At 37.2% G+C, this 24645-nt stretch overlaps 2 protein-coding genes and 1 long non-coding RNA gene across 3 annotated transcripts; 1 reads left to right on the forward strand and 2 right to left on the reverse strand.

Moving 5' to 3' along the window:
* The first annotated feature begins 845 nt into the window (after positions 1-845).
* On the forward strand, positions 846-13434 carry LOC112570082 (serum response factor-like). Its single transcript, XM_025248301.1, is given in 10 exon segments — positions 846-1510; positions 3592-3699; positions 3701-3853; positions 5333-5392; positions 6630-6864; positions 7639-7752; positions 8764-8835; positions 9014-9175; positions 9770-9825; positions 11010-13434. Coding segments are annotated over 10 exon segments (1404 nt in total). The 5' UTR covers positions 846-1156; the 3' UTR covers positions 11100-13434.
* Positions 13065-24398, reverse strand: LOC112570310 (glutaminyl-peptide cyclotransferase-like). The gene is made up of 8 exons (XM_025248695.1): positions 24241-24398; positions 21079-21237; positions 20381-20667; positions 20070-20082; positions 19598-19732; positions 19080-19179; positions 17873-17986; positions 13065-17133 (listed from the first exon to the last, which is right to left on the reverse strand). Exons 1-8 carry the CDS (start codon positions 24298-24300, stop codon positions 16958-16960), a joined length of 1044 nt encoding a protein of 347 aa, XP_025104480.1. The 5' UTR covers positions 24301-24398; the 3' UTR covers positions 13065-16957.
* LOC112570083 lies at positions 22012-23676 on the reverse strand. Its single transcript, XR_003100584.1, has 2 exons — positions 23578-23676; positions 22012-23358 (listed from the first exon to the last, which is right to left on the reverse strand). It is a non-coding gene; the product is annotated as an uncharacterized LOC112570083 (long non-coding RNA).
* Positions 24399-24645: the final 247 nt, after the last annotated feature.

A 24645-nucleotide genomic window follows, 5' to 3' on the forward strand; every position in this document is an offset into this window, starting at 1 on the left:
GGCCACTGTCATGTAAATGACGAATGACAAGTATTGCCTCTTTTAAAAGCCAGTGAAGCTGGGTATTGAAACCATGCAGGTTGCGTGGCTCAGTTGTCTGGCATTCTATGTGTGTCACTTTGTTTTCGTTCATGATGTCTTTGATTGATGGTCAAGAGCCCATATTTGGCCTTGGAAACCTTATATAGGACAAGGCACCCGAAACTAAACTTTGTAGCTCTTTCCTGGTAGCTCCGCCCCATGACGTCACAGCAATATGTACACGCTTTGTGTATTTGTGGATAAAATATAAATAAATTCATCATTTTAGAAGAAAAAATTTAAACAGCCTCTTAATTCTTGTCACACAGTACAGGTGGGATTATGAACAACAAGAGAATTTAATAATAAAACCTCATACTCAGGGAAGATCGATAGCTATATGTGCCTACAGAAGTATAGTATATATCGGTTTGAACAATATTACAAACAAAAATAGTAAGTAGAGAGTACAGTATAATGAACCTATGATACAAATGCGACGTGTGGTCATTATTATTCTTTCAATCAAATCACGAACTAATATCCATTAAAGCGACTACTGGGAGAGTGCGCGTGTGTTTAATTTTTTGGGGTTGGGGAGGTAATTAAGTTGGCGATGCGTGTTTTTTAACGAGGAAATGTTTCGTTCTGCGGTTGATTCTGTTACATGTTTCTTTTTTCTTACCCAACAGCCTTTTGTAGAGTGTTGTTACTCCAAAGTTTTGACAGAGTATGTGTTTGTGTTGCATTGTTTGGTTGCGTCTGACATTTTCCCACGAAGGTCAAAAACTGTCAATCAATGTAAATAAGGGTCACGCACAACCTCATTCGGAACGCCATTTCTCCAAACATGGCTCGCACCATGGAAGGAAATATCACGGTATTCCTGCGCCTGCATTTTGAAACTGGCGATGTTTGTACTGTAAAGTTCAGTTTGGTGGAAAATAACTCATTTATTTCTAAAATTCCATAACGACTCAATACCATTATGAAATATCATGAAACGAGCATCTCTGTTGTAGATCTATGTTTCATGCGGCCGAATATATCTAATCGTAGCACACGGTTCCCGTGTAAGGCAGAAGTCACGTAAAATAAGGTAGTAACTCTTGGATATTTTCCTTTGGCGATAAGAATGCAGACAAGTAACCATTCCGGTGCAGTTACTACAGTTTCCGATTTGAACAGCGCCACAGGTTTGAATGGATGCTCCGGTTTTGCTACTGCAAATGGGCCCGGAGTGACACACGTTCCGCCTGATAACTTCATCTTCGAGCAAGTGGACCCCACGCGTTCAGACGGAGATGATGACTCTGACAGCGAACTGCCCACTGGCCACTGCGGCCAGGGACAACAGTCCACGCCCACCTCTGGCCTCAAGCCTGGAAAAAAGACAAAGGGTAGAGTCAAGATTAAAATGGAGTTTATTGAGAACAAGTTGAGGCGATACACAACCTTCAGTAAACGTAAGACTGGAATCATGAAGAAGGTAAGTAAACTGTTGTTAGGCGCAAATATTTTTACTTACAGTGCTCGGTTATTGTTTTCAGCTTATTTACACTTAATTGTAAATCTAAAAAGATAACTTCAAATCATATGCCCAGTATTCAGCTAGTAGGTTTATCTGAATTTACATAGATACATAGAGTTTGCATCAAGATAGGAAAGTAATGGATCATATACATAAAGGTATAAAAAGACAAAATAAGTTAGATCCCTTTTTGAGAGGGGTTCTGCTATTCCATATTTCAAATCAAAAACCATTCAATGCCTTTTTCTATTCTAGTACAGTAGCATTTACAAAATTACATTAACAAAAATTAATCAGTCTATATTGTCTGTATAAGGCACAAGTCCAAAACAGAAATTTTTCTTTAGCTCACATGAACATTTAGAGGACATGTTGCAGGTTAATACACATATGCACATGCACAGACACACCTCACTTCCCCAAACACATAGCACCCACTAACCAAAATAGTGCTAAAATACAACAAAATAACCCCAAGAGACAGAATAATCTTAAGAGTGTTTCTCATTAAGGATGGTGATGGCTGCCGGCATGAAGGATCTTTGGTGTGCATTTCTTTGTGCAAGTGACACTTTGTATCACCTGCCAGAAATTAGTACTTGAAAGTTGGGTTGAGAGGGTGGGTAAGGTCTGCAATAATGTGATTCTCCATCTTCTGACATCATGGAGATACATATCAGAGAGCAAGTTTTTTGGGGGTGTTTTTTGTTGGTTTTTTTTTTTTTTTTTGAAAATTATCTTGCTTGCCTGGTTGAGAACTCTGGCCAGCCTTTCCTTGTCTTTGATGAGTATGTGGCTGTACCAGTGCTTATTTATACATAGTTTACATGACCACAAAATAGATCTATCCTTGACTGTGCCAAGGGTCTTAACTCTGGCATCCTTCTGCATCTGCTGACTGTTGATGTCCTGTGATGGGGAGAGGTGCTTGGTGCCATCTCTTCCCTCACATCCTATATCAAAGGCCATCACCTCTGTTTTTTAATATTCTGCTCCAAAAAGCTATGTTCAAACCATTCCTCTAGCTCCTCAGTGCAGGCAAGGTACTGTGACAGGGACTGTTTATTCTTGAGATAGGCCACTAGGGCTATATTGTCACACGTTTTAGAGTAGCATTGTTAAAAGTGAGCTTATTAGTGTACACAGGGAACAAGATGGAGGGAAGCACCACACCCTAGGGGGATTCCCACATTGAGGATCTGCTTGTCTGACAGAATCATTCACTGAGAAATTCACTCAAAATTTTGCTGAGAATGTTGTCATAGGATTATTTATTCTCCTGCATGTAATAAGATATTAGCCACACTCTATTTTGCATCATGCTAGGCTTATTTCACATTTAACATATTCTAGTATTTTCAACCCAAACAGTACATCTATTCTTAAATTTTGTTGTTGCAAGGATGTCTGTGCACTTAATTGCTTCATAGTGCTGTTGTATGATTAATGATATTAATGATATATATGTATTTTTTTGGTCATGGTAATTTTGCATCATATTGTTATGGTACTTTTCCATATGTTATGAGCATGAGTGTATTTAATAAGTTATTATATAGGGACCATGTATATTTTCACAATTCTGTGATATCCCCATGCCCATGCTAATCTTAGTTGCCATGACATTTACCATCAGCACCACCAGTGCTAGTTTGCAGATCATGAGACTTAAACAGAAGTCTTCAGTATGTTAAACAAAAACTTTTGCAAGAGTGACCAGGTAGTAAACTTCTTTAACTGATGTCTAAGACTGGAAGATTATTACACTCTTTCTCAAATGAAGAGAGCAAGATGTTTTTCAGTTAATGTTATGTCAGAAGGTTATACATCTAGAAATAAAATAAAACTAAGAGACCAAGAATAAATTTGATCCTTGCTCATTTCCAGTAAACCATAACCATTTTTAGAATTTTGAATAATAGGTTATTTGTAAATAATCAAAGAAAATAGTCTTGTAGGGCAGAAATGTTAGTAAACTGCATGGTAACTATAAAATATTCCAGCTGTTCTTACATTCCATTTGCCTTGTATTTCAACAGGCTTATGAGTTGTCAACACTGACTGGTACACAAGTGATGCTGCTTGTAGCTAGTGAGACAGGACATGTGTACACATTTGCTACACGCAAGCTGCAGCCAATGATCACCAAGTGACAGTGGAAAAGCACTCATACAGACCTGTCTGAATTCTCCGGACCCTCCACCAGGCTCCTCTGCCCATACTACACAGGAGCAGCGCATGAACCCTTCAGGCTTTGAGGAAACGGAGTTAACGTACAGTGTTGGAGAAGATGACAGCAAGGTGTGCCATATGTTTCTTACAAAAATCAGTACTTTTGCTTTTTTGGGGCTTTTAATTTTTTTTATTAAGAGCAAACTCTTATGGACACTTTTAGTCCAGGCCTTGACCTTTGATTATGATACCCAGGTATGCACAAATTTGAAATATTAAAAAAAAAATCAAAAGCTGTAAACATGACAAAAAGATGTATCAAAATTATAATTAAAATTCAAAGTTAGGAGGAAAAACCAATTTCTGTCACATTCCATCTTGAAATAGCACTTTCCTGTAAAAACTGTGTTTCCAAAATGAAAATTTTGATCCAGGCTTACAACTGATGATTACTGCCTTGTTTCATCCTGTTTTTAATGGATTTGAATAATCACACATGGTGAAAAATTGCTAGCTGTCGTCATGTATGCACTTGTGTCACCATCACCGTTCAAACAAAAGGTAATTGTGGAAAAGTTCAAATCTTCAAATTAGCATCATCCTGTTCCCATGTTAAGAGATGTAGCCCTATTCAAATGCTATTCACCTAGCTAAATACCAAAACTTTTGGATATAACACACACAGGTGGGCCTGAACTTAATACTTGCTGAAGAAGCCCAGATTTGAAGAGTTAATATGTGCCAGCATAATTTTGTTTCAGTGTAGCAGTGCTATTCCTAATGTTACATCTTGTAGAAATTAAATGATGTTTGATCTGTTTGTCTTTACATCTCTTGCAGTTATTTTTTCATGCAGTTGTCAAAAGTATTTGAAGCTGTGTAATTATCAGGGCAGAGTTTAAAAAACCCTTTGCAAGTACTTTAGTCACACAGTAGAAATAGCTAGAGAGCTATTATCTGAAGTGGGTATGCCCAATTTTTAAGGTTTTCTGTTTTCTTAACACATCCAAGTGGTGCTATTTAATTTGGTATCAGCTGGCTCTGGGCATTCAATGTCCCCTCACTCCATAGGACTAAAAATTGTAATTCTGTCATTAACTTTTTAAAATATCTATTTTTGTTTATCTCTTGAAGGAAATCTATAATTCATGCTCTCACAATTTCCGTCATTACCCTTTGATCACAAGGACTAATAATCATTCTGGTCCACTATGGTAAACACTCCCTATCCCCTTTTATACCATCTCATTGTGTATTTCATTTTTTTAATAGACCTGTATCATGTTCGCTGCCTAACTGAGCTGTGGCAAAGGCCACACTAAACATTGGCAGTTATGGGACCTACTTATTGGCTTATTGGTGATGTGATCTGCTTATAATTTCCTGAAGGGATTAATAAAGTTGTTTTGTATTTGTATTTTATTTGATTAAGTCTCATATACTTGCTGCAGCTTTTGTATCATCTGCAACACAAAAAGTAGGATTCAGATAGTTATTTACCAAGCAAGAGGCTGTCACATTAAGCATGCATGGTATGACTTGAATACCTCTGTGCTGACAGTTGATGACAGGGAATGGAGTGATTAAAAAAGCACATTTATGTTTCAGATGGCCACAGCTACCCTGCAGTCATCTCTGGACTCTCAGAGTCAGACTCCACCTGCCACGGTGAGTTGCCCATCACTGCAGTGCTCTTCACTGCAGCTTATACTGCTGCATCAAGATCTTACAGACCAACCCGGATGATTTGCGCTTTATGCAGATATCGGTAGATATCAGAGGTATAAATGTAACCTGTAAATTTCAGCCTCCAAAACCCATAGGTGCAGTCTTTTCACATCCAAATAATCTGAAATGTCGCTCATTCTCTCTTTGTGTTTAGTGTTGACTGCTGGCAACATTGAGAATGCTGCACTAGCATGATGTAGTACACTGTTAGCGGCGCTCATTGATCGCAGGTGCGAATCATGTACTTTGCTAGCGAATAATTAATTGATGGTTGGGTTTTGGAGGCTGAAATTTACAGATTACGTTTATATCACCATCTTCTTCTTGTTCCTAATCACACCCAATGGAGTATAGTACCGCAACTACACCACACAAACTTGTGTTGTCTTTGCGGTTTCTGTAGCAGAGGTCTTTTGTGGGTGGTGTTGCTAGCCCCATGCCCAACCCTCCTCCTTCATCCTGGCTTGGGTCCAGCAGGTTATCCGGGGGTTGCCAGGTGGAGTTTTATATCACCTATATCTACCAATATCTTCACAAAAACAAAAAAACAACAACACACAAACCATTCGGGTTGGTCTTTAACAATAGCATTAGCACCTCTGTTGGGTGTTACTAGCTTCATTCTGAGTTCTTATATTTCATGATTTACAAATTGGGTTCCAGTGCTTATCCTTATTTTTCTCACACTTTATGCAACTGTTACTTTGCTACAATTAGCAAAACTGAATAGAAGATTTGGTAGTTGGAGTATTTTACAGATTGTTTCCTGTATAGTGATGTTGACATTCTTACCTGTTGTTTGGTATACAACCTACATTTATCCCTTAGGCTGTGAGCATTATTTCAATATTATAGCATGTAACTTACCTACTTGGTGTGCTCTGTGGGACAGAAAGTTTCCTCTGCCCACCCACCAGAAATGGGTTCCTGATTTTTCAGGGGAGATAATGGCTACAGGAGGAGAGGGTTGGCTCCAACTTTCATGTGTTGTGTCCTTGACACAGTCTATGATGCTATGTACACTACCTTTACAGCTACTTGTCTCTGGAATCCTATGGTTTTACCTTAGGGACTGGTAGCAGCCTAATGTTACCTGTCATATTATTTGTTCCAACATATAAGCTGTCATAAGAAAATTGCATGCATTTTAAAAGCTTTATTGTTGGAATCTTTCCAGCATGTTCCTGTTTATACTGTTCAGCAGCAAGCAGTGGGCGGATCATCCTCTGCTAGTCATGTTGTTCCTATATCCACGACAGTTCCACAGCTAACTGCCTACGCAAGCCAGCCCATCACAGTTGCAGCACCACCTGTGGTAACAGCTCCTGCAACAGGTGAAAGTGGAGGAGGAGGTGGTGGTGGCAAAGTGACAGGCATTCCTCTCCAGCTCCCTGGCCTTATATTGCAGACAGGTGTGCATGTGTGTCTGCATGCATCGTTCTTTATTTTTCCTAACTGTCGAATGGGATTGTTATTTATATATGTTGCCTTAGTATTGCTTCTGTCTAGAAAATTGCAACAAGAAAGGATCTGTGACCTAAAAACATTGTTCTGCCATTGTTCTCAGAACTTCTAAGATGATATTTATCATGGGTGTATTCAAAGTTGGATACATCTACTTCTTTAGTATTGCATTCTGTTGTGCAAGGGTATGTTTGTCATACATTTGGGGGCGGCTCGGTGGCGCAACAGTTAGCGACCGTCACAATACAGTGAAGGTTGGCTGTCCTGGGTTCAGATCTTGTCTCAGGCACACTGTTCTCTCTCTGCTTGTGGCATCTGTTTACAGAGCTTGCTGCCTTGCCTTGAAATAGTCTCTTAGTTGCTGGCTCAGCGTAAAACACCAATTTCCCTCCCCTTTGTTGTACTTTTGGGGCACAAGTATAATGTATAGTTTTGAACATTTATTGAATGTCACTATCCTGCTCTCAAAGTTCTTAAACATCTGAACACTGTAATATGGTTGAAAACTTCAAGGTTTATAATAAATGCAGTGCTTTAGATAGGGAAGAGTTTAAATCATGACAAAGGAAAACATACACTGTTGATTCTTTATAGCATTGTTATTATGAGCATCTTTTTTTCTGATAATTGTGAAAATAGTTGTTAACAGTTGCATGTGAATGTGGCTTGCTTATGTTTTCATGTGCATGTTCATTCATGCACTGTTTTTTGTTGGGGTGTAGGAAGTGGGCAGCCCTTGACCTTTTCACCTGGACAGCTTAGTGTTTCCACTTCCACCACACAGCCACAGACAGTTTATCGTACAGTATCAGGTCAGCTGGTCACTGCCATGACAAGTGAGTGACAGTACCACCCATTCAATTTCTTTTTTAAGCATTTCTATCTTTGAGAAGAATAAGTGTTTATAAATAAAAATTCATAAGGCATTTTTCACCAGTTGAAATAAGTAAATTTAATGAAAGAAAAAATATTCAGAAAAAATATTCACAAATTGCCTGAACATGCAGTTTGGGTAAACTGTCAGTTGTTCACAACAATGTAATGATGCCAGAGATTGTAAAGATCAAGACAGCAGCTATGCTCGCTTTCTTTATCTTGGAATTCATTGTCCAGTTTAAAGAAGCCCGTTAATGTAAGGATTGGATAAGTTGGCTAGAATCATGACATTAAAAATAAAATTATGTTGCGTCTGCGTAAAATGAGTGGGCCGTAGGTTGGGCACCCCCGTATTATGTCATCAGCTTATTTTGATTTTACATCTCCTACCATGAAGCACCTTTCGCTTTCCTGACAGCTATATCAGCTAACTTTTACTTTACTTTATATAAAGCTGAGAACCCATTCTTCTCAGACATGCTTTGTATGTGGGTTTCACTGTCTTGTTTCTCCAATGATCTGCCTATCTTGTTTGCAAACTGTATCTATCTGTGTGTTATGTGCCATTTGTGTCCGTCTTACTTTGTGTGTTAGCCATTCTCATGTAAAACATATTGAACCTTCTGCTAACTGGGGAAATGTGCTATATAAATACTTATTATTATTATTAGTTGAATGCTGTTTACGTACTTTATAGATTATATATATATAAACAGAGATCTTGATGATTTGTCAGGAAAATTAGGTTTATTCGGTGATTCATTTGGCAACAGTCTGGCTTCCTCAAAGCATACATACATCCAATATTTTAAGGTGACTTGATTCTGTATTGTTGGTTTTAAGCAAATGTATCTAACAACTAAAATAAGTTGTTGTTATGCTTGCAAAGTTTTCTGCTTTATTGGTGTTTATTTGAATACCTTATCTCATTCAGTCATTTTATCTGTTCCTTTTTTTTTTTTAACTTTTAGATCAGCCCATTACAACAGCTGCATCTGAAACCTCATCAGTAGCGACTCCCTCAACACTTAGCTTTTTATCCAGTAAGTCTATGGTTGTGTATAGGTGTAACTGTGTATTCTTCAAACCTGGTTACCTGTATGATTTTGGCATATTTCCTATGATTTGGGAATGGCTAGAATGCCAGTGCATTTTTAAAACAAAAAACCTCTAAAACATTAATTCTCTCAAAAATACTATTTTATACATATGCATTGATAGGTGCTGGTACAACAGCAGTAACACCAAGTCAGATCATCATGTATCAAACTCCACAAGGGGTGGTATATGCTACACCAACGCCCAGTGCAACACTTGGGGATCGAACCATCTTCAACTTCCAGCAACCTGCCACCGCCATCTCCATACCACAGTCAGAGAGTGGTTAGTTGGTTTTTCACCTCTTAGCACAAGTGCACCAAATATAGACATAGATTCATCCTTACATCCATACAAACCTGCTTGTCCATGCATGTTTACACATATATTTGCAGTTGTCCCTTGAAAGAAATGAGTAATGGCACTTTCACTTTAGGATCTATATAAATTTTGTGCGAAGAAACAAATTATATTTTTTGATGCAGGGAAGTTGGCAAATATTTATGTTTTTATAAACTCTGAATAATGTGGGCAAATAATGATGTTTCTATAAACTCTGAATGATGTAGACATTAGCCTTACTTCAGGGCTGCACACTTTCACAAGATTATTTTCCGATCAATCGTAATAAGTCCACTGTCAGTCAGTAGCAGTTTTGATGTGGGTTGTACAGATTGCAGTAGATGTATAACATAGAAGGTGTTTTACCTGATCAGACTGGAATGATAGGAAGAAATGGAAGGAGAGAGTATTCAACGTGCAGAAAGATGCATGCATGAAGGTGTGCTGTGTGTGCAGATAGAACAGAGAGAGTAATTTTGTGCAGTAACCCCTCAGATCATCTCAAGTAAGAGACTGTTATTTGATTTTCATTGGCAGGAGGACAGCAGATTATTACCATACCTGTTCCTGTCTCACTTGCTAATTCTCAACAGGTAAGCTCTCAAAACACCGACGTGACCTTTTTGCATGCTGTTAATATTATATATCCTTCAGCAGTAAGACCCGCATCTTCAACACCAATGTGAAGGCAGTCCTACTGTATGGTTCTGAAACCTGGTGAGGGACAAATGCCATCAACAACAAGCTCCAGACCTTTATCAACCGATGCCTACGCCATATTCTGAGAATAAGATGACCTGAAAAGATCTCCAACAGCAGACTGTGGAAAAGAACTAACCAGAATGCCACTAGTCAAGACATCAAAAAGTGCAAATGGGGCTGGATAGGACACACCCTGTGCAAACTAGCTGACACCATTGCCAAACAGGCACTTGAATGGAACCCTCAGGGGAAGAGGAGAGTTGGAAGACCAAAGCAGACTTGGAAAAGAACAGTAGAGAGCTAGGCAAAGGACATGGGAACCACATAGGCACAACTGAAGGGAGCCGCCCAAAACCAGGTCCACTGGCGATTTGTTGTTGCAGCCCTATGCTCCTCCAGGTAGCAATATATCCTTCAGGGGCAGTAGGATTGGATTTCAGTGAGACTGTATTAGAGAGATTTAGCCAGCCAGCATGTGTGTTAAATCTGGAACTACGTTTGCATGACAGTATTATGTTATTGGCCAAATTTATGAATAGTGAGAAGCATATCATTTTTTACAAAAAATATACTTTAAACATCTCATGACAGCAAAAGATCTTATGTATGCAGCAGATCAGTTTTGAATTTGGTAAGAGTTTGGGTGACATTTTGGAGGGTTGAATAATCGTGTCAGAGCTTTTTCGGGGTTGACTACTTGCCTGTTTACTTTGTTTGGTCTGGGATACATGATCTTTAATTTCTTATTGATGTTGTTTTGCATACTAGAGTGGATGCCAGGAAGTGCTCGTGACAGTGAAATGGGTGTAGCTGTTGTTGGCGTGTTTAATGTTATTGGTGAAGCAGATGCTGAAACCACATGGTTTAATACTTTGAGGGTTTGCTAGCATAGTTTCAGCATAGAAAAGCACTACTTGTACAATTACTGACTTTATTTCTTAATTTGTTTTAGGAGTGTAGGTCTTAGTACTGTTAATTTGTATATTTTGGCAGCAGTGGTGAAACAAAGACATGGGACATAGAGAAAATTGTTTTCATTAAAAAGCTTATTTTGATCAAAGATTTTTGTTTGCAGGTGCTGCAGCTGTCAACTGTACCTCCAGGGGAGACAATAATGTCAGATATGTCGGGACATGTTACACCATCAAAGAAATCAAGAAAGTGAAAGTTGTAGATACAGCTAATGACTATATGCAATCTTGGAGGTGAAAGGATGGAAATATTTCATATGTTGTTACTTTTGGTGCCAAAGAGAAGGGGTACAGTGGAAAGAGTGGTTTAGTAAATATAAAACAGTTGAAGAGTTCAAAACAAAGGTGGTCTGTTTCTGTGCTGTCATTTGTAGGCAGTGTACAGAACCTTTCAGGATATAAAATATTTGCAGCCACCTTAAACAGTGATCTTTGTTAGCTCCAAGAAGGCTGTAATTGTGTCTACAGCTGTTCTTAACTGCAGCAGCAGCATCTCGTGCATATCACAGGACTGACACAAACCTGGAATGTGAGAAAACATGAGAATACAAACTCGCGGATTAGGTAATGATGAAAGCGTGTGTGCTGTGGTTGAGTCTGAACCCTTTGTGTAGATGGCACCATGGTGATGTAGGCTGCATGTAGATGCGGGTTTTTTTCTAAAGTGCTTCTCTTCTTTGACTGAAACTTTAGCAAATTGTGGTTTTGGTTTTGTTCTAGATTTGAAAGATGCAAATACAGGCGGTCCTCAAGTTACGTCAGCCCCGAGTTACAATGTTTCGTGGTTACGACACATCTCCCATTTACTGTATAAAGCCTTGTTTCGACTTACAGTGGTTTTGCATTGTAAACGTCGTAACGCCAACTTCGTGTTTGGTGTGCATTTCATTTCATTATTAAACATATTTTACATATGTTTTTTGATAATTACTGTGTTAGGATAGGATAATTGCTTACAGTATGTTATTTACGTACACTATGAGCGTATGTTCCGACTTACATCGAAAATCGATTTACGACGCGACGTAGGAACAAAACATCGTAAGTCGAGGACCGCCTGTACAATCCTCGCAGAAATGGTAGAGCAGTGGCCCTTGAAGAAAAACCTGTCAGTGAAATATATGTTGTGGGGTTAAAACCAATATGAAAAGTGCTTCAACAGTTTCATTAATGATGCATCTTGTTTATTCCCTGAATCATTAACAGATGGTTCATTGTAATCTTAGGGACAGAGTGTCCCAGAAGCTTATAGCAGAACTAAGCCAGAAGCTTGAAAATGTACATTGCAGACCAATGTGGTTTTCAGGGATTGTATTAAAGCAGGTATTTTCAGAAAAAAAAAACAAAAACAGGTAAGTCTGAACACCTATTCACAAGATACTGAAAACCTGCAAAATCCTATAAATTTGGAAACAAAAAAGCCACCCCCACCAAAAAAAAAAAAAAAACAAAGAAAAAAAAAACTACAGAGTCCTTTGCACAAATGAAATATATTTGTTGCTCAAGTAAACGATTTGGCCATCAACAGAATTGCTCTGATTTTGTTGAATGCAATTTTCATAGCCCCCCCCTTTTTTTTTTTTTGACAGCAGGTGATGTAGATACAGGATATCAGTCTGAAATGATGTTTTCACATTTGTGTGGCTTGAAGCTTTGTAGTGGGGACTGCAGTTATGTTTCGGTATTACAGACTTATTGTGAAGCTGTATCATATTGAGATCATGGTATACCATGGCAGCATAATGTATTTGGAACTGTTGTTTTTGTGGTCAGTACTATAAGTAATGTGCAAATCTGAGTTCAAAGATGTACATATCCATATATTATGCAGGCACACACACATTTCACGCTTAAACTCAAAACTGTTTCCATCTGGACTAAGAGTTGTATCATTACTTGTGTTGTTTGATGTACATAATTGGGACTGGCATTTTCCTTCTAGTTGTGGACTAACTATAAAAAGGTAGAAGACTGCACTTGCAGTGCCCGTAGATTTTAAAGCAAATCATATTTTAGTTAATGTACAGTTGTGCCTTGCCATTGATGTTTTTCGTTAGACAGATGCAAGCATGTGGTGAATTTTAACTGTGCTGAAAAGTCCAACATTGTGTGATAATATATAAATATAATGTACAAATTTGAATAAGGACATAGGACAGTTGATTTTTGTATACTCTTTTAATCAACAAAATATTTTGATTGCATTCTTGGTCAAATGTTTAGTAAATATGTCTATAGTAATCTCGCAATGCTGGACCCTTAGTTTCAAGGGGATGTACAAAACAACTATTTTTATACATTTTTAACTGAAACGTCTGACTGTAAAAATTCATAAGCCAGTGCACTTTAAGTATCTTTTCATGCTGATTATGGCAGCAAGCTATTTAAAACCCATCACTTATGCCATTAAAAGAAAAAAATTGATACAGAGGGTAAATATGGAGGGTTTCTGTGTACCCAAATATAGAAGGGGTGAGATATTCTTGTGCAGAGAGTTTTCAAGAATTATAAAGCCGATGTTTTCATCTCCATTTGTGTCTTGCATTTTTTTGTATGCCCACATCTTCCAGATGAAATTTTCTAGTGCAGACATTTTGGAGAGTGTTGCAACTACCATGCTTAGAAGCATCTGATTTCTCTGGTTTCTAGTAACTGTCATCCTAAGCAATCACAGCAGGACACTTTTAGTCTGTAGCATGTGCTACAGGGTTTTTTTTTTCAAAAGGAGTCAGTGAAAAGCTAGCAAAATGCCAAACCTGCTTTTGTACTGTGTGTTTCCTCCTCATTTAACCATTCATATTTTTAAACTATAATTGAGAGGCAGAGATAAGAAACAGTCAGGTAAAATGAACATAAATATATATATTGATAAAATAAATTTGTCTTGTTTAAAATTTCTTCCACTCAAGTAAAAAAAAAAATGGAAAAGCATGTTAATTGTAGCTCGCGAAACCTAACTAAACCATAGAAATAAGGGATGAACCCCAAAACTGACAAAGAGTGTTAAGAAAAATAGATTTGTTTCCTTAAGTCTGGTGGGAAAAGAAAAGAACTGCTTGTACCAGCTGGTCATTATCTAGAAACCCTGTATCTGAAAAATTGTATTCATGTTTGTAAAGTAAGTTTCAGTGGCAGCTGTTATTTTTTGCATATAATAATTATTCACAGACTTTCCATTTTATAAACAAAGCTACATGGTAAAATTTGTTTTCACGAAGATGTCTAGCATGACTGATTTCTATCACTGCATACCATTGCCTAATTCCAACAAGAGATACCCTTTTATAATACTAACAGCTTTAACTGGACAAGCTCAGTGCACACTGTGGCTGTCACAGAGCTACTTCACAGTTCCACCTCGTACTCAGTGAGTTAACTAGACAACTAGACAATGCCCTGCAGCAGCTGCATTTTAAAGAAGTACCAGCTACGTTCAATTCACATTCTACTGTGCAAATCTGTTTTGTAAACATGATAACACTGAGACTAAAAAAACTCACTTCTTACAAAGGCTTCAAAAATACCAAAAGCAATTTTAAAATACAAATTGACACAATATAAGTTCTTTGTCATAAGTTTCTAACCTTTACAGATAATAAAAAAATAATAGTGGTAATTATATCACAATGTTGTCTGGACAGCCCGTCTTTCTCAACTATCAGCTGGCTGGCAATCACACGGTCCATCTGTAAAAACTATCCATCTATATGCATATGGAATGTACATCAGGCTGAACTTATAGTGCATAGTCTGCTTCTACAAGCTAAATGTAAATTCTGGAGAAAAAAAAAATGTTGTCAAAGGGCAGATACTTTTATAAGACATCGTAATGGGTGATATTCAGTCATGTTAGCGGTAACTAAAGACATGACTTGTTATATCCTCACAGCTTTGAGTCTAATGGAAAACCTTTTCATCACAAAAATAAAAATATTAATATGATCTCCCTTTATAGCAAGTTCTTGCAAAACCTATACCAGTAACTATCAAACAAAATGTCAAAAATACATAAAATAGTAAAAACAAACTTGAGGTCTGCGATCCCACATATTCAAATGCTTGTGAAAATAATCTGCATTACATAAAACATGTATTAAACAATTACACAGTGCAACATAATAAGACTTCAAGTCTAATCTTCATGATAATGCCTTGGTTGAATACAGCACCAATCTTTTTTAGCCAGATATCATTGATTTAGTTAAATCTGTGTGGTCTCAAATGAGGGGGACTTCCCTCAACACTCCCAGTCCAAACTAGACATCAAAGATCACTTACAACAGTACTGTAAATCCCTGTGCCATTTTCTAACTGGCAGAACATTGTAAAATCTACTGGCAGCTTTACCTGAGAAGACATATGTCAGAGTAGGTGATGGAAGAACGCAGTAAGGCACTGTAGGTCTTGCATACAGTTAAAAGTACATGAGAGGCAATGTTAAAATATATATAAATATAAGACAGTTCTTGTTTTTACTAATTGCAATTTTTACACCTATAGAATTCAAACTGGACTTGTGCCACTGTAAAAGTTCTTCTCTAGCACCTGCCACCTACAGACAACCTTTTTATCAGTGATTATGGAAAGTTAAACAATGATGGTTTCAAATAAACTTGGTCTAGCTAAATAATAATTTTTGTAAATCACAATTCAAGATTTTCTACAATCCACATTTTCTGAACTAAAAATGCCCCTGGGCTTATAGCCATTAAATAAAATGTTCAAATTTCAATGAACATTCATCTCCCCACTCCCTCTTTTTTTTTTTTTTTTTTGCTTGAAATGATAATTGAGCTTTAGTCACATTAGGATTTATCATTGTTTTATCACTAGGCAAAAAAATGGTTTAGAAAGAAATCATTTAATAAGTAGCACCCCAATGTCTCTACCTGCCACATCAACATATTGCACTAGTAACAAAGTATAAATTTTATTTTTGACCCACAAAGTTCAGCAGCAAAACATTAAAATATACTTCTATGTTCTACCAAATCAGATTTAAAACATTCAGTTAACTGCTAAATTTTTTTTTGAGGATGTGGGAGGAAGGAGAGGTAATTGTAAAGCAGAATTCAGAAATCTCTGAGGGAATCAACATCATAACAAAATCATAGAGATGAAACCAAACTGCCACCAATTTCTTAATAATATAGGTTGTGGAAAACAATGCACATAACTGTTTTTAGCAACTTGTTTTCAGATCAACAATAAAAACACCCATTTACCACATAAAAGTCCGAACAAAAGTATGTTTTAAATTCCCACACCCACTTGATAATTTTTAGCAATCAAGCAGCAGTGATAGAATATTAATAATCCTCAGACTTGAATAAACTCTAAAGACACGAACTGGTGTACACTTCATGTACACACATTACCCAGTGAACAACTATAAATAACAATAACGTATTTTAACATACAAATCATTATGCTGAAATGACACTGAATCACACAAACATGAAAACAATGATCACAGACTTCCTTCGTTAGTTCCATACTGGGAACAGTAGGCATGCTCTGCACAATGTTACTATGCAGTCCTCAACTCTCCAGAAGAGAGGGAGGATATCATAATCTCTTGTAAACACTCTATAAAGTGTCAGTTAGGCTGACATTTCTTAATTTCTGACATTTCCAGATAAAATGAATTAAACTGATTATTTACTTTCCTGTTGGTAAGAAAATGCATGAAAATTCAACACACCTTTGCAATTTGGGTTGTGCCACAGCAATGAATTGTGGTATACAATGTCTTATTATTATGTAACTTCTTGCGACTACTTTCAAAAAAATGAACACAGCTTAAAAGTAACTCCCAGTTTCGGAACAATCTGTATGTAACCAAACATTTGCCATAAAAAGTTTACTTACAGATAAAAAAAAACTAAAAGGTATGTGATTTTTTTTCTAATTTTAAAGATATTTATACCTGTCAGTATTTTATTTTTTAATATTTGTATTGGATTGAGAAAAAAATCATTACTCCGGAGTAATAAAATATATGCAACCTGACCAATAACCCCTTCCACTCTGACATCAAAAACTGTAACAACTACTTCTTACGACATCCAATATTTTCAGGCTCAAGGTGGAGCAGATTTGCTAGAAAAACACGGAAAATGCGGCTGAAATCACCAATAAGATCAAAGTCTAGATGATCAGCATCATCTGTCATCTTGTGCCAAACTGATGGAAAAGGAGTAGATATTAGATGCAGAACATCAACACCTGTAGACAGAAGAAATCCACATTTTTCTTGATTTTTTTTTCCATTCTGCAGACATTGAAATGTTGATTGTTTATTAAACATTTGTCTTACCAAGCATCATACACCTTTTACAAATGCAAGACCTCCTTTGTATCTCCTCTGACCAGATTAAGATAATAACATTTTAGACAGCATGCAGGCAGTTGATGCACAGTGATACTGCCTTGTACTGTTGCTGGATGTTGGTGCATGAGGAATTTTGGAATGTTTTCAAGGGAAGGTTATTCATGACCGGCATGCTTCATTATTTAAAAATTTTTTGATCCTAGAGTTATTCTTGTAACTATATGGTATCTTCTTTTTCTTGTTCCTATTCGCCCCCAGTGGAGCATAGGGCCACAACCACACCCCGCCATCGGACCCAGTTCTGGGCGTCCCTTTCCAGTTGGGACCATGTCATGCCAGCTGTCTCTGCCTCTCTGTGGACATCTCCTCCACATCTGTCTGGGGGACTGATCTCCACGTCTGTCAGGGAACTATATGGTATGCCATAGACTTTTTGAAGGCTAAGCATGCATATATTTTATTATTATCATTGAAGCATTGTTTTAAAAGACACAATACTTATCTCTGGACTGTTTGGGCTAAACCTCAAACACTGGGAAATACACAGATCTCTGTTTTGCTGAATGAAGAATGTGCACTTGTAGTGTGCTGTCTCTGTGACAATAGCCATCTGTAGTGAACACACAAACCTACCTCTTTTTAGAAAAGGAATGTGGTCATCTTCTACTCCACCAGCTGCACGCATACTGGTAAAAATACGCTGCGAACGGCGGTTTGACAACATCGCATTATCACTCAAGTGTTTTTCTGCCGAAGAAAGCAAGCAAGTGCATCATGCAAGCGTTTACCATGGATTGATATTTAATGCAAATGTTTTAGTTCTCTGAAGAGTGGGAAGCCAATTTTTATTTTAAAAATGCCTGAAGAATAAAGCAATTTGATAAACATAAACCCTGGTCAACTGGTGCTAGGCTATGTTGCTATCAACTTCTGAAGAAACTATGGAAAGCCTTAAACTGCAGCATGTATGCTGGCAAATAAAACTGCAACTAATGGTAATAGTATTAGGTAAGCCTACATACATTGTTTCAATTATCATTGAGGAAATAGCTAAGACTAAACCTATCACTATTTCAATACTTGTAGATAAATGGATAAATGACTGACCTGAATAACCTTTTCCATAACAAAATTCGGTGTTTTAAAAAAAAAAAAAAAAAAAAACCCAGACCACGTCTGTGGCCCTCTCAGTGCTTGAACTCTAGACAACTGCCAAGTTCGCCTAATGGTAGAACTAGTTCTATATCTTACAAAAAGAATAGTTTTTTATGTTTTTATGTTATGTACCTCTTTGAAGAGAAGAAATGGAATGAAAACTTATCACAAGGAATGCAACTTTTTAAACCTCTGTATGGTATGTTAGGTGTGTGTGTTGGCATGGTGATTTTAACCCTCTTACGGCCACGATTGTGGCTTTGCTGGCAGAGTACAATGAGCCACGAACATGGCAATGCTCACATGACCCAAGAATAGTAAACTGTCAATTTCTTGGATTACTGCTGTCACCAGAGTGAAAGTAGGCAATTTTTTTTATTACTTTTATTGCAAAGTTAAAATCTTCTCCTTTCCAAAAATTTATGTTTCTTGGTCTAATGTTTACCTGAGAATAGTAAAGTATAAAAACAAACATCACCCACTGTTGTCTTTGGTGTCTTAAGTTATCCACCATTGTTTCATTGCGCAATTGTATTTTTATGCTGTGCTAAGAGGGTTAAGAAATTTACTGGTGGACTCACTTGTTGTGCTCTGAGCCTACTGATTTGACACAAAGCAGGTGTCCCACCCCCAATTTCAACATACCTGGCTCTAGACACCAGACAATTTTGATAAATGTCCTCACCTATCTTCATCAGAAGTTCATACAGGCTGTTGGTGGAAGAGAAGTGGCTGATGAAACGTGTATCTGATGTACCAATTAGGTCCAAGAGAATGAATTCCCGCTGCAAGAAACATGTGACAGTACTGAAAACTTGAAGCATGCCCCAGACTATTATCATAACCCATAAGTTAGGAAGATACTATTATCTTATTAAAAAGAAAATTGCGAAATGGCATACAGGAGCTTCTTGCTTCACTCATTTCAATCTCCTCTTATTCTTACTAATTTACTTCTGTTTACCCCAAATTTCTTTGAAAGAAGATTAATAAAACCTTAAAAAAAATCTTTTGACAGCTCAAATTTATTATATATTTTAATTTTTTAAACAAGAACTTGTGAAAATAGTGTTACTAATTTTTTTTTTAAAATAAATTTTTAGCACTTTGGTAACAACACAGTCCATGGTTGATACACTAAAAAATAATGTGTAACAAAAACTAATGCATTAGCAGCTAGACTGATTTAGCAGCGCTACTCACAACAGGGCTAAGAAGGGAGTGCTCCTCCCATTTGGCTGCAAGATGCCGTGCTCCATACAGAGAATCAGTTGCTGTCCACTGCTGAAAAGCTTCCTCTCCATCAAAAAACACCAGCTGCAGAGCCAAGTCTTCACCCTGCACGGTATTTACCAGGAACAGTCAAAACAATGTGCAGAAAATACCCCACATGAACATTACTTCTTTACACCAATCAACAAAATGCTAGTTCATTTTCTAACCTTTTCGTTCACTTTTTTAATCTATTGATTAGTTGTCAATAGTTGTGATTACAGTCTATTGTCTAGTCTGCCTGCTCGCATTCCTCTGCAGATTTATGATACTCTCTATCTTTACTGTTTGTTCCCTGATCCCTCTTTGTGTCTTCTATGTTTGTCTTTTATTACTTGTCTACATGGTTGTTTCTCCTTCCGTCCTTCCTATGCTGTCCGTGTCTCCTTCTTGTCTCAAGCACTAGGAGAATGCTCCTTCGTGAGAATGATCATGCGTTATATAAATATCACACATTTTTATTATTATCATTATAAAGAGATAATGACACCTATGATGTATAGGTTGATTGGTTATACATATTTAAAAATAATATAAATACTAGATTTCCATGATTTGGTTATGAACAGCAAGAAAATAATATGCAGAATTTATGGGTGATCCCAGTGATTTTAAACTTACAGCTAAAGCTCCAAAGTTCTTCAGTATTCATGAAAGGGAAGCTAACAATGTAACGTGAATAATGCCTGCTACTCATGTCACATAACTACTCACTGCACTGTTTCCTTTGGACCTTTACGCAGAAGACAATCCAGCTGCTTTACAGTCTCTATAAGAATGGCACAGGGAACAGCAGAATCGGTTGCACCAATGAAATCTTGCCCTTCCATTGTTTTAAAATCTTTAGAGTCATAATGGCACGCCAGCACAATGCGCCGTGCTCGGTTAACATCCTGAGTTGCAATTACATTGGTGAATTTTTTCCGTCCAAAGGGTGTATCATCTTCAAAAGTGTCTTCTTCAATTTTCCATCCCAAGTTTTTCATTTGTGTCACAATATGCTAAAATATGAAACAACAGCAAAAATGAGAAAGACGCATTTTAAAATAGTATGACAATGACTTTTGTCATTGGTGAGAAATTACAGACCACCAGATGCACCAAACAAGTAATCTTAGAAGACTTTAATACATTATACATACGCTGATCCATTTACACAATTCTAATGTAGAACAACTTGGTACCATTACCCTATATCACTAATGTTGATGCAGTAATGCTAGTTTGTGTTTACTTAAGTGATCATCACAAAAAAAAAAAAAAAGGCAAACAAATACTTGGGATAGGTATCTGAATATTTCTGCAAATGTCATTATATGTCTAAGTTAGTGTCTGATAGCCTCCTACTAAGTCAGCTGTTAATTTTTTTCATTATAGGCATGATCACGACAATAAACTTAAACTATTCTTACCTCTTTCACCAACGTATTGTTGTCTGTGCCAGAGACACGAGGAATTAACATTGGATTTAACCGCTCTTCACGAAACCCTTTCATGTCCTCCATCTGAACTGTGAGATATTTCAGTGCCTCCTTTTTGGAAATCCATCGAGTTGGTCTTCCTTGCCCTTTCTGATAAAAGAAATTTTGTTTTAAACAAATACAAATACTGAACTCCACTTTGGACTGATGTATTTGCTAAGTATTCCTTTAAGGGTTTGTTTAAAGAGAAAAAAACTTGTAAAATGTGCAGCGTAAGAAGCCATTCCTGGGATTTTGTTTCTTTAATTTGTAGTATATGCTTGGTCAGTCTGCAGCAAAGTTTGTTTCCTTAATAATAATAAATATGTGGTTTATATAGAACATGATCAAGTTTATGAAAAAGCATGCTCTCAGTCCTTGAGATTAGAATGTGAGACATGCACATCACATGAAGAATGTAAAGAGAATGCAATCATGCAGACAAGTAACAATTAAAAGTAAAACAGAAGACAAAAGTAGTAACAAGGGTACAAACAGTAAGGATTGCATGTCATAAAGTAACAGAGGAAGATGAGCAAGTAGACTAGTAATAAATTTTAAAAAGTGAAAAGAAAGGGTTAGAAAAGGAACTAGCATTTTGTGGATTGATATGAAAGAAATTGATAGGGGGTAAATGGCAGATATGGACCGAGAGAGGGTTCCACTGTTTTGCAACACTGTAACTTAAAATTCACAAGTTTCAGTAAGGCTCACCTAGTTGTTGAAAGGTCTAAATTACATTTATATTATTATTGAGTTCTTTATAACACCTGACACATTTATTTCCAAATATATACCTGATATTATATACTATGTAAGGGGCAAAGTTGTGGGCACTAATGTTTTAAAAGAATTATGGTGGCAGATTAAAAAAAATTCAGTAAAGCAAACTCCTGTGCTGTTTATTAAAAATTAATAATATTTTTTTTAAACTGACAGTGATAAATAGAAGATTAAAATATTTGTGGGTTCCTACAATTTTAAATCACATTTATGATTTATTCAGAAGCATAGTAAATAGGTGGAAGGGAGTGGAAAAAAAAAACTATTGATAAACAGCCCATGTGGTTTACAAAATTAGATCACATCAAGCAAAATTCTGTACATGTAATACAGTCTGAGTCTATACAACAGCAAGCACAGGACTACCACAGCTGTATTGTGCATAAGGGTGTAGCATCAGCTAATGAATTGTAACGGATCAACGGGCACATTTGAGGTTTTGTACAACCAGCTATGCTGAGTTCAAAAATGTATAGCAGAGAAATCTGCAATGAGCAGAACACCTCCCTTTTTCTGTCCCCAAAAAAGCAAAAATCTAATTTTTTAAACGTTTCCCTTTTTGTTGCTTTCCTATTGACTTCATCGTCATCTCCAAGAATCAACATTTTCCTGATGGGCCCAGCGTGCATTCCGTTGCACTATGGGCCATGTTATATTCCTGCAGGCTGATGATAGCAAAATCTGCTGGTTAATTTGTTGAAGTGCTTTGGTTCATCAGTGCATCTTGGGCAACACTTAATGCTAAACCATGTAGGTCCATAGCAAGTAGACAATAAAGTGTGTCAGGGATTACAGTTTGTTACTAGGCTGCACTGTTGCCACATATCTTGCTAGCAGTTGTGAACCATCTTGCCATGGACATGCGCCCAGGCTTTTTCTGCTGTAAATTGTCACGGATGCTTCCACTTCTAATAGCTGTGATCATTTTGTACAGGTATGCTTGGTCATCACTAAGTTCGCCGACTTCTATTTCTGGAAGAGGATCACAGTTGGCAATGAGTCGAAATCAGAAAGTGGCAATAATGCGCAATTAGTCAATGCATTTCCAATTGGTCTCTTCCACATATCGGTCTGCCTTCAAAGCAATGGTTGATACTGGTACATATTTCCTGTCCTGTTGTTGTTGTACCAATTAGCATTTTTCCTGTGGTTCTCTGGTCCATAAAAAACTGACACCTTCGCTTGTGATACTTTCATATTACATATGCATGTACCAAGATCCTCACATTAGCAGGCAGCAATGTCAAACAGTTGATGTAGAGTTTCCATGAAATTTAGTCTTTACAGTCTCCTTGCCATGCTTTGATGCTTGTGCTTCTTCATCCATTAATTACTTTGAGCTTGCCTTTCTTGATTGGTTGTGACGGAATTTCAGCAATGAGTCCACAGTTGTATCAGCGTCTGAGAAACTTGGGAAACAATGTCCTTATTGCTGGTGTGTTTGCTGTCCTTTAGAGACATAAAATAACATCCAGCGTGCAAATGAGTTGGAAGTTCAGCCAAGAGATGTTCTAACAATAGACTACCATAGATAGTATAGCTAAAAGCCGACCTTGTCTTTAGGCTACTCATGATATTGTTGTACAACTACTTAACAGTTTTACTATCATTTTATTTGTCCACAATAGTTGTACCATACTGTTCTATTCAGTTACTTAATATATCTACCTGTACAAGCACGACTGCGTCACTATAGTATGACCCTCACTGTCAAACAAGATGTGCTTATACACTACACGGGCATAAGTCGAAGGTTCCAGAAGGAACTAGGTGTAGCTCGAACGTTCTACAACAGTCTAGGCTGACGTAGCAATGGCGTAATTATTTCTAATCTTGTTTACATAGTTACCTCATCAAACCGTGAGCTTGTTGTATGTGCAACGCCCCTTATTAATATTGTGGCTAATGCGCTGAGCTGAGTGGTAATAGTATATCATGTCATCAATAAACATCTCCAACCAAGAAGTATCCATTCCGTAAATTTAAAAAAATATGTAGATAATGCAGAAAATAATCATAAGTACAAAACATTTCAAGTCAAAATAGAAGATCAACATTCTGACTGAAGGACATTTCTTGTGAAAATAGGGAGGTGTCCTGCTATCACAGAGCAAAATCTTTTTCGTATTTGCAGGGCAGTGATTTGTACAAAACCTCAAATGTGCGTCAAAGTCGCTGACATCACTACATCCTATAACGTGCATCCTGTATCTCAGATCACTGTCTGCACGGCGTATGGGTGTAACCAAACTCACACAGTCTCGCTCGTTCTTGATAAACCTATTAAAAATTACAGAATTTCGAGAGAAAAAAAACGTTTCATGTTCTTACTGTTTTGCCTTGAGTACAAGCTACTAACAGAAGTATTAGAGTCCAGCCTAAGCCTTGCATCTTTCTCAGCTGACAACCCTGCAAGGGAGATGATTTCAACCACCGTCGTCAAAAATCACGTTGCGGAAGTGACGTCAGAGAGAAATGTAAACAAACAGGAAGAATGATTGTGTGTCAACAGCAGGTATCTGTAAAAACAATTGTGTCGGACTCACAACTTCCCTTTGATTCAAATCACTCTTATTTCAATGAAGCTAAGGTATAACTTTCTTATAAATAGTCGATAGTCATTACGACAATGGCGTACCGGCAGGCGTCTGTCGTCTGCTTAATCCAATCGAACACATTAACCACAAATATCACTATACGTGTTTTAACCGATGCAAAATAAATAAATAAAATACC

The sequence above is a fragment of the Pomacea canaliculata genome, linkage group LG8 (genome assembly GCF_003073045.1).
Source record: "Pomacea canaliculata isolate SZHN2017 linkage group LG8, ASM307304v1, whole genome shotgun sequence".
Taxonomy (NCBI): Eukaryota; Metazoa; Mollusca; class Gastropoda; order Architaenioglossa; family Ampullariidae; genus Pomacea; species Pomacea canaliculata.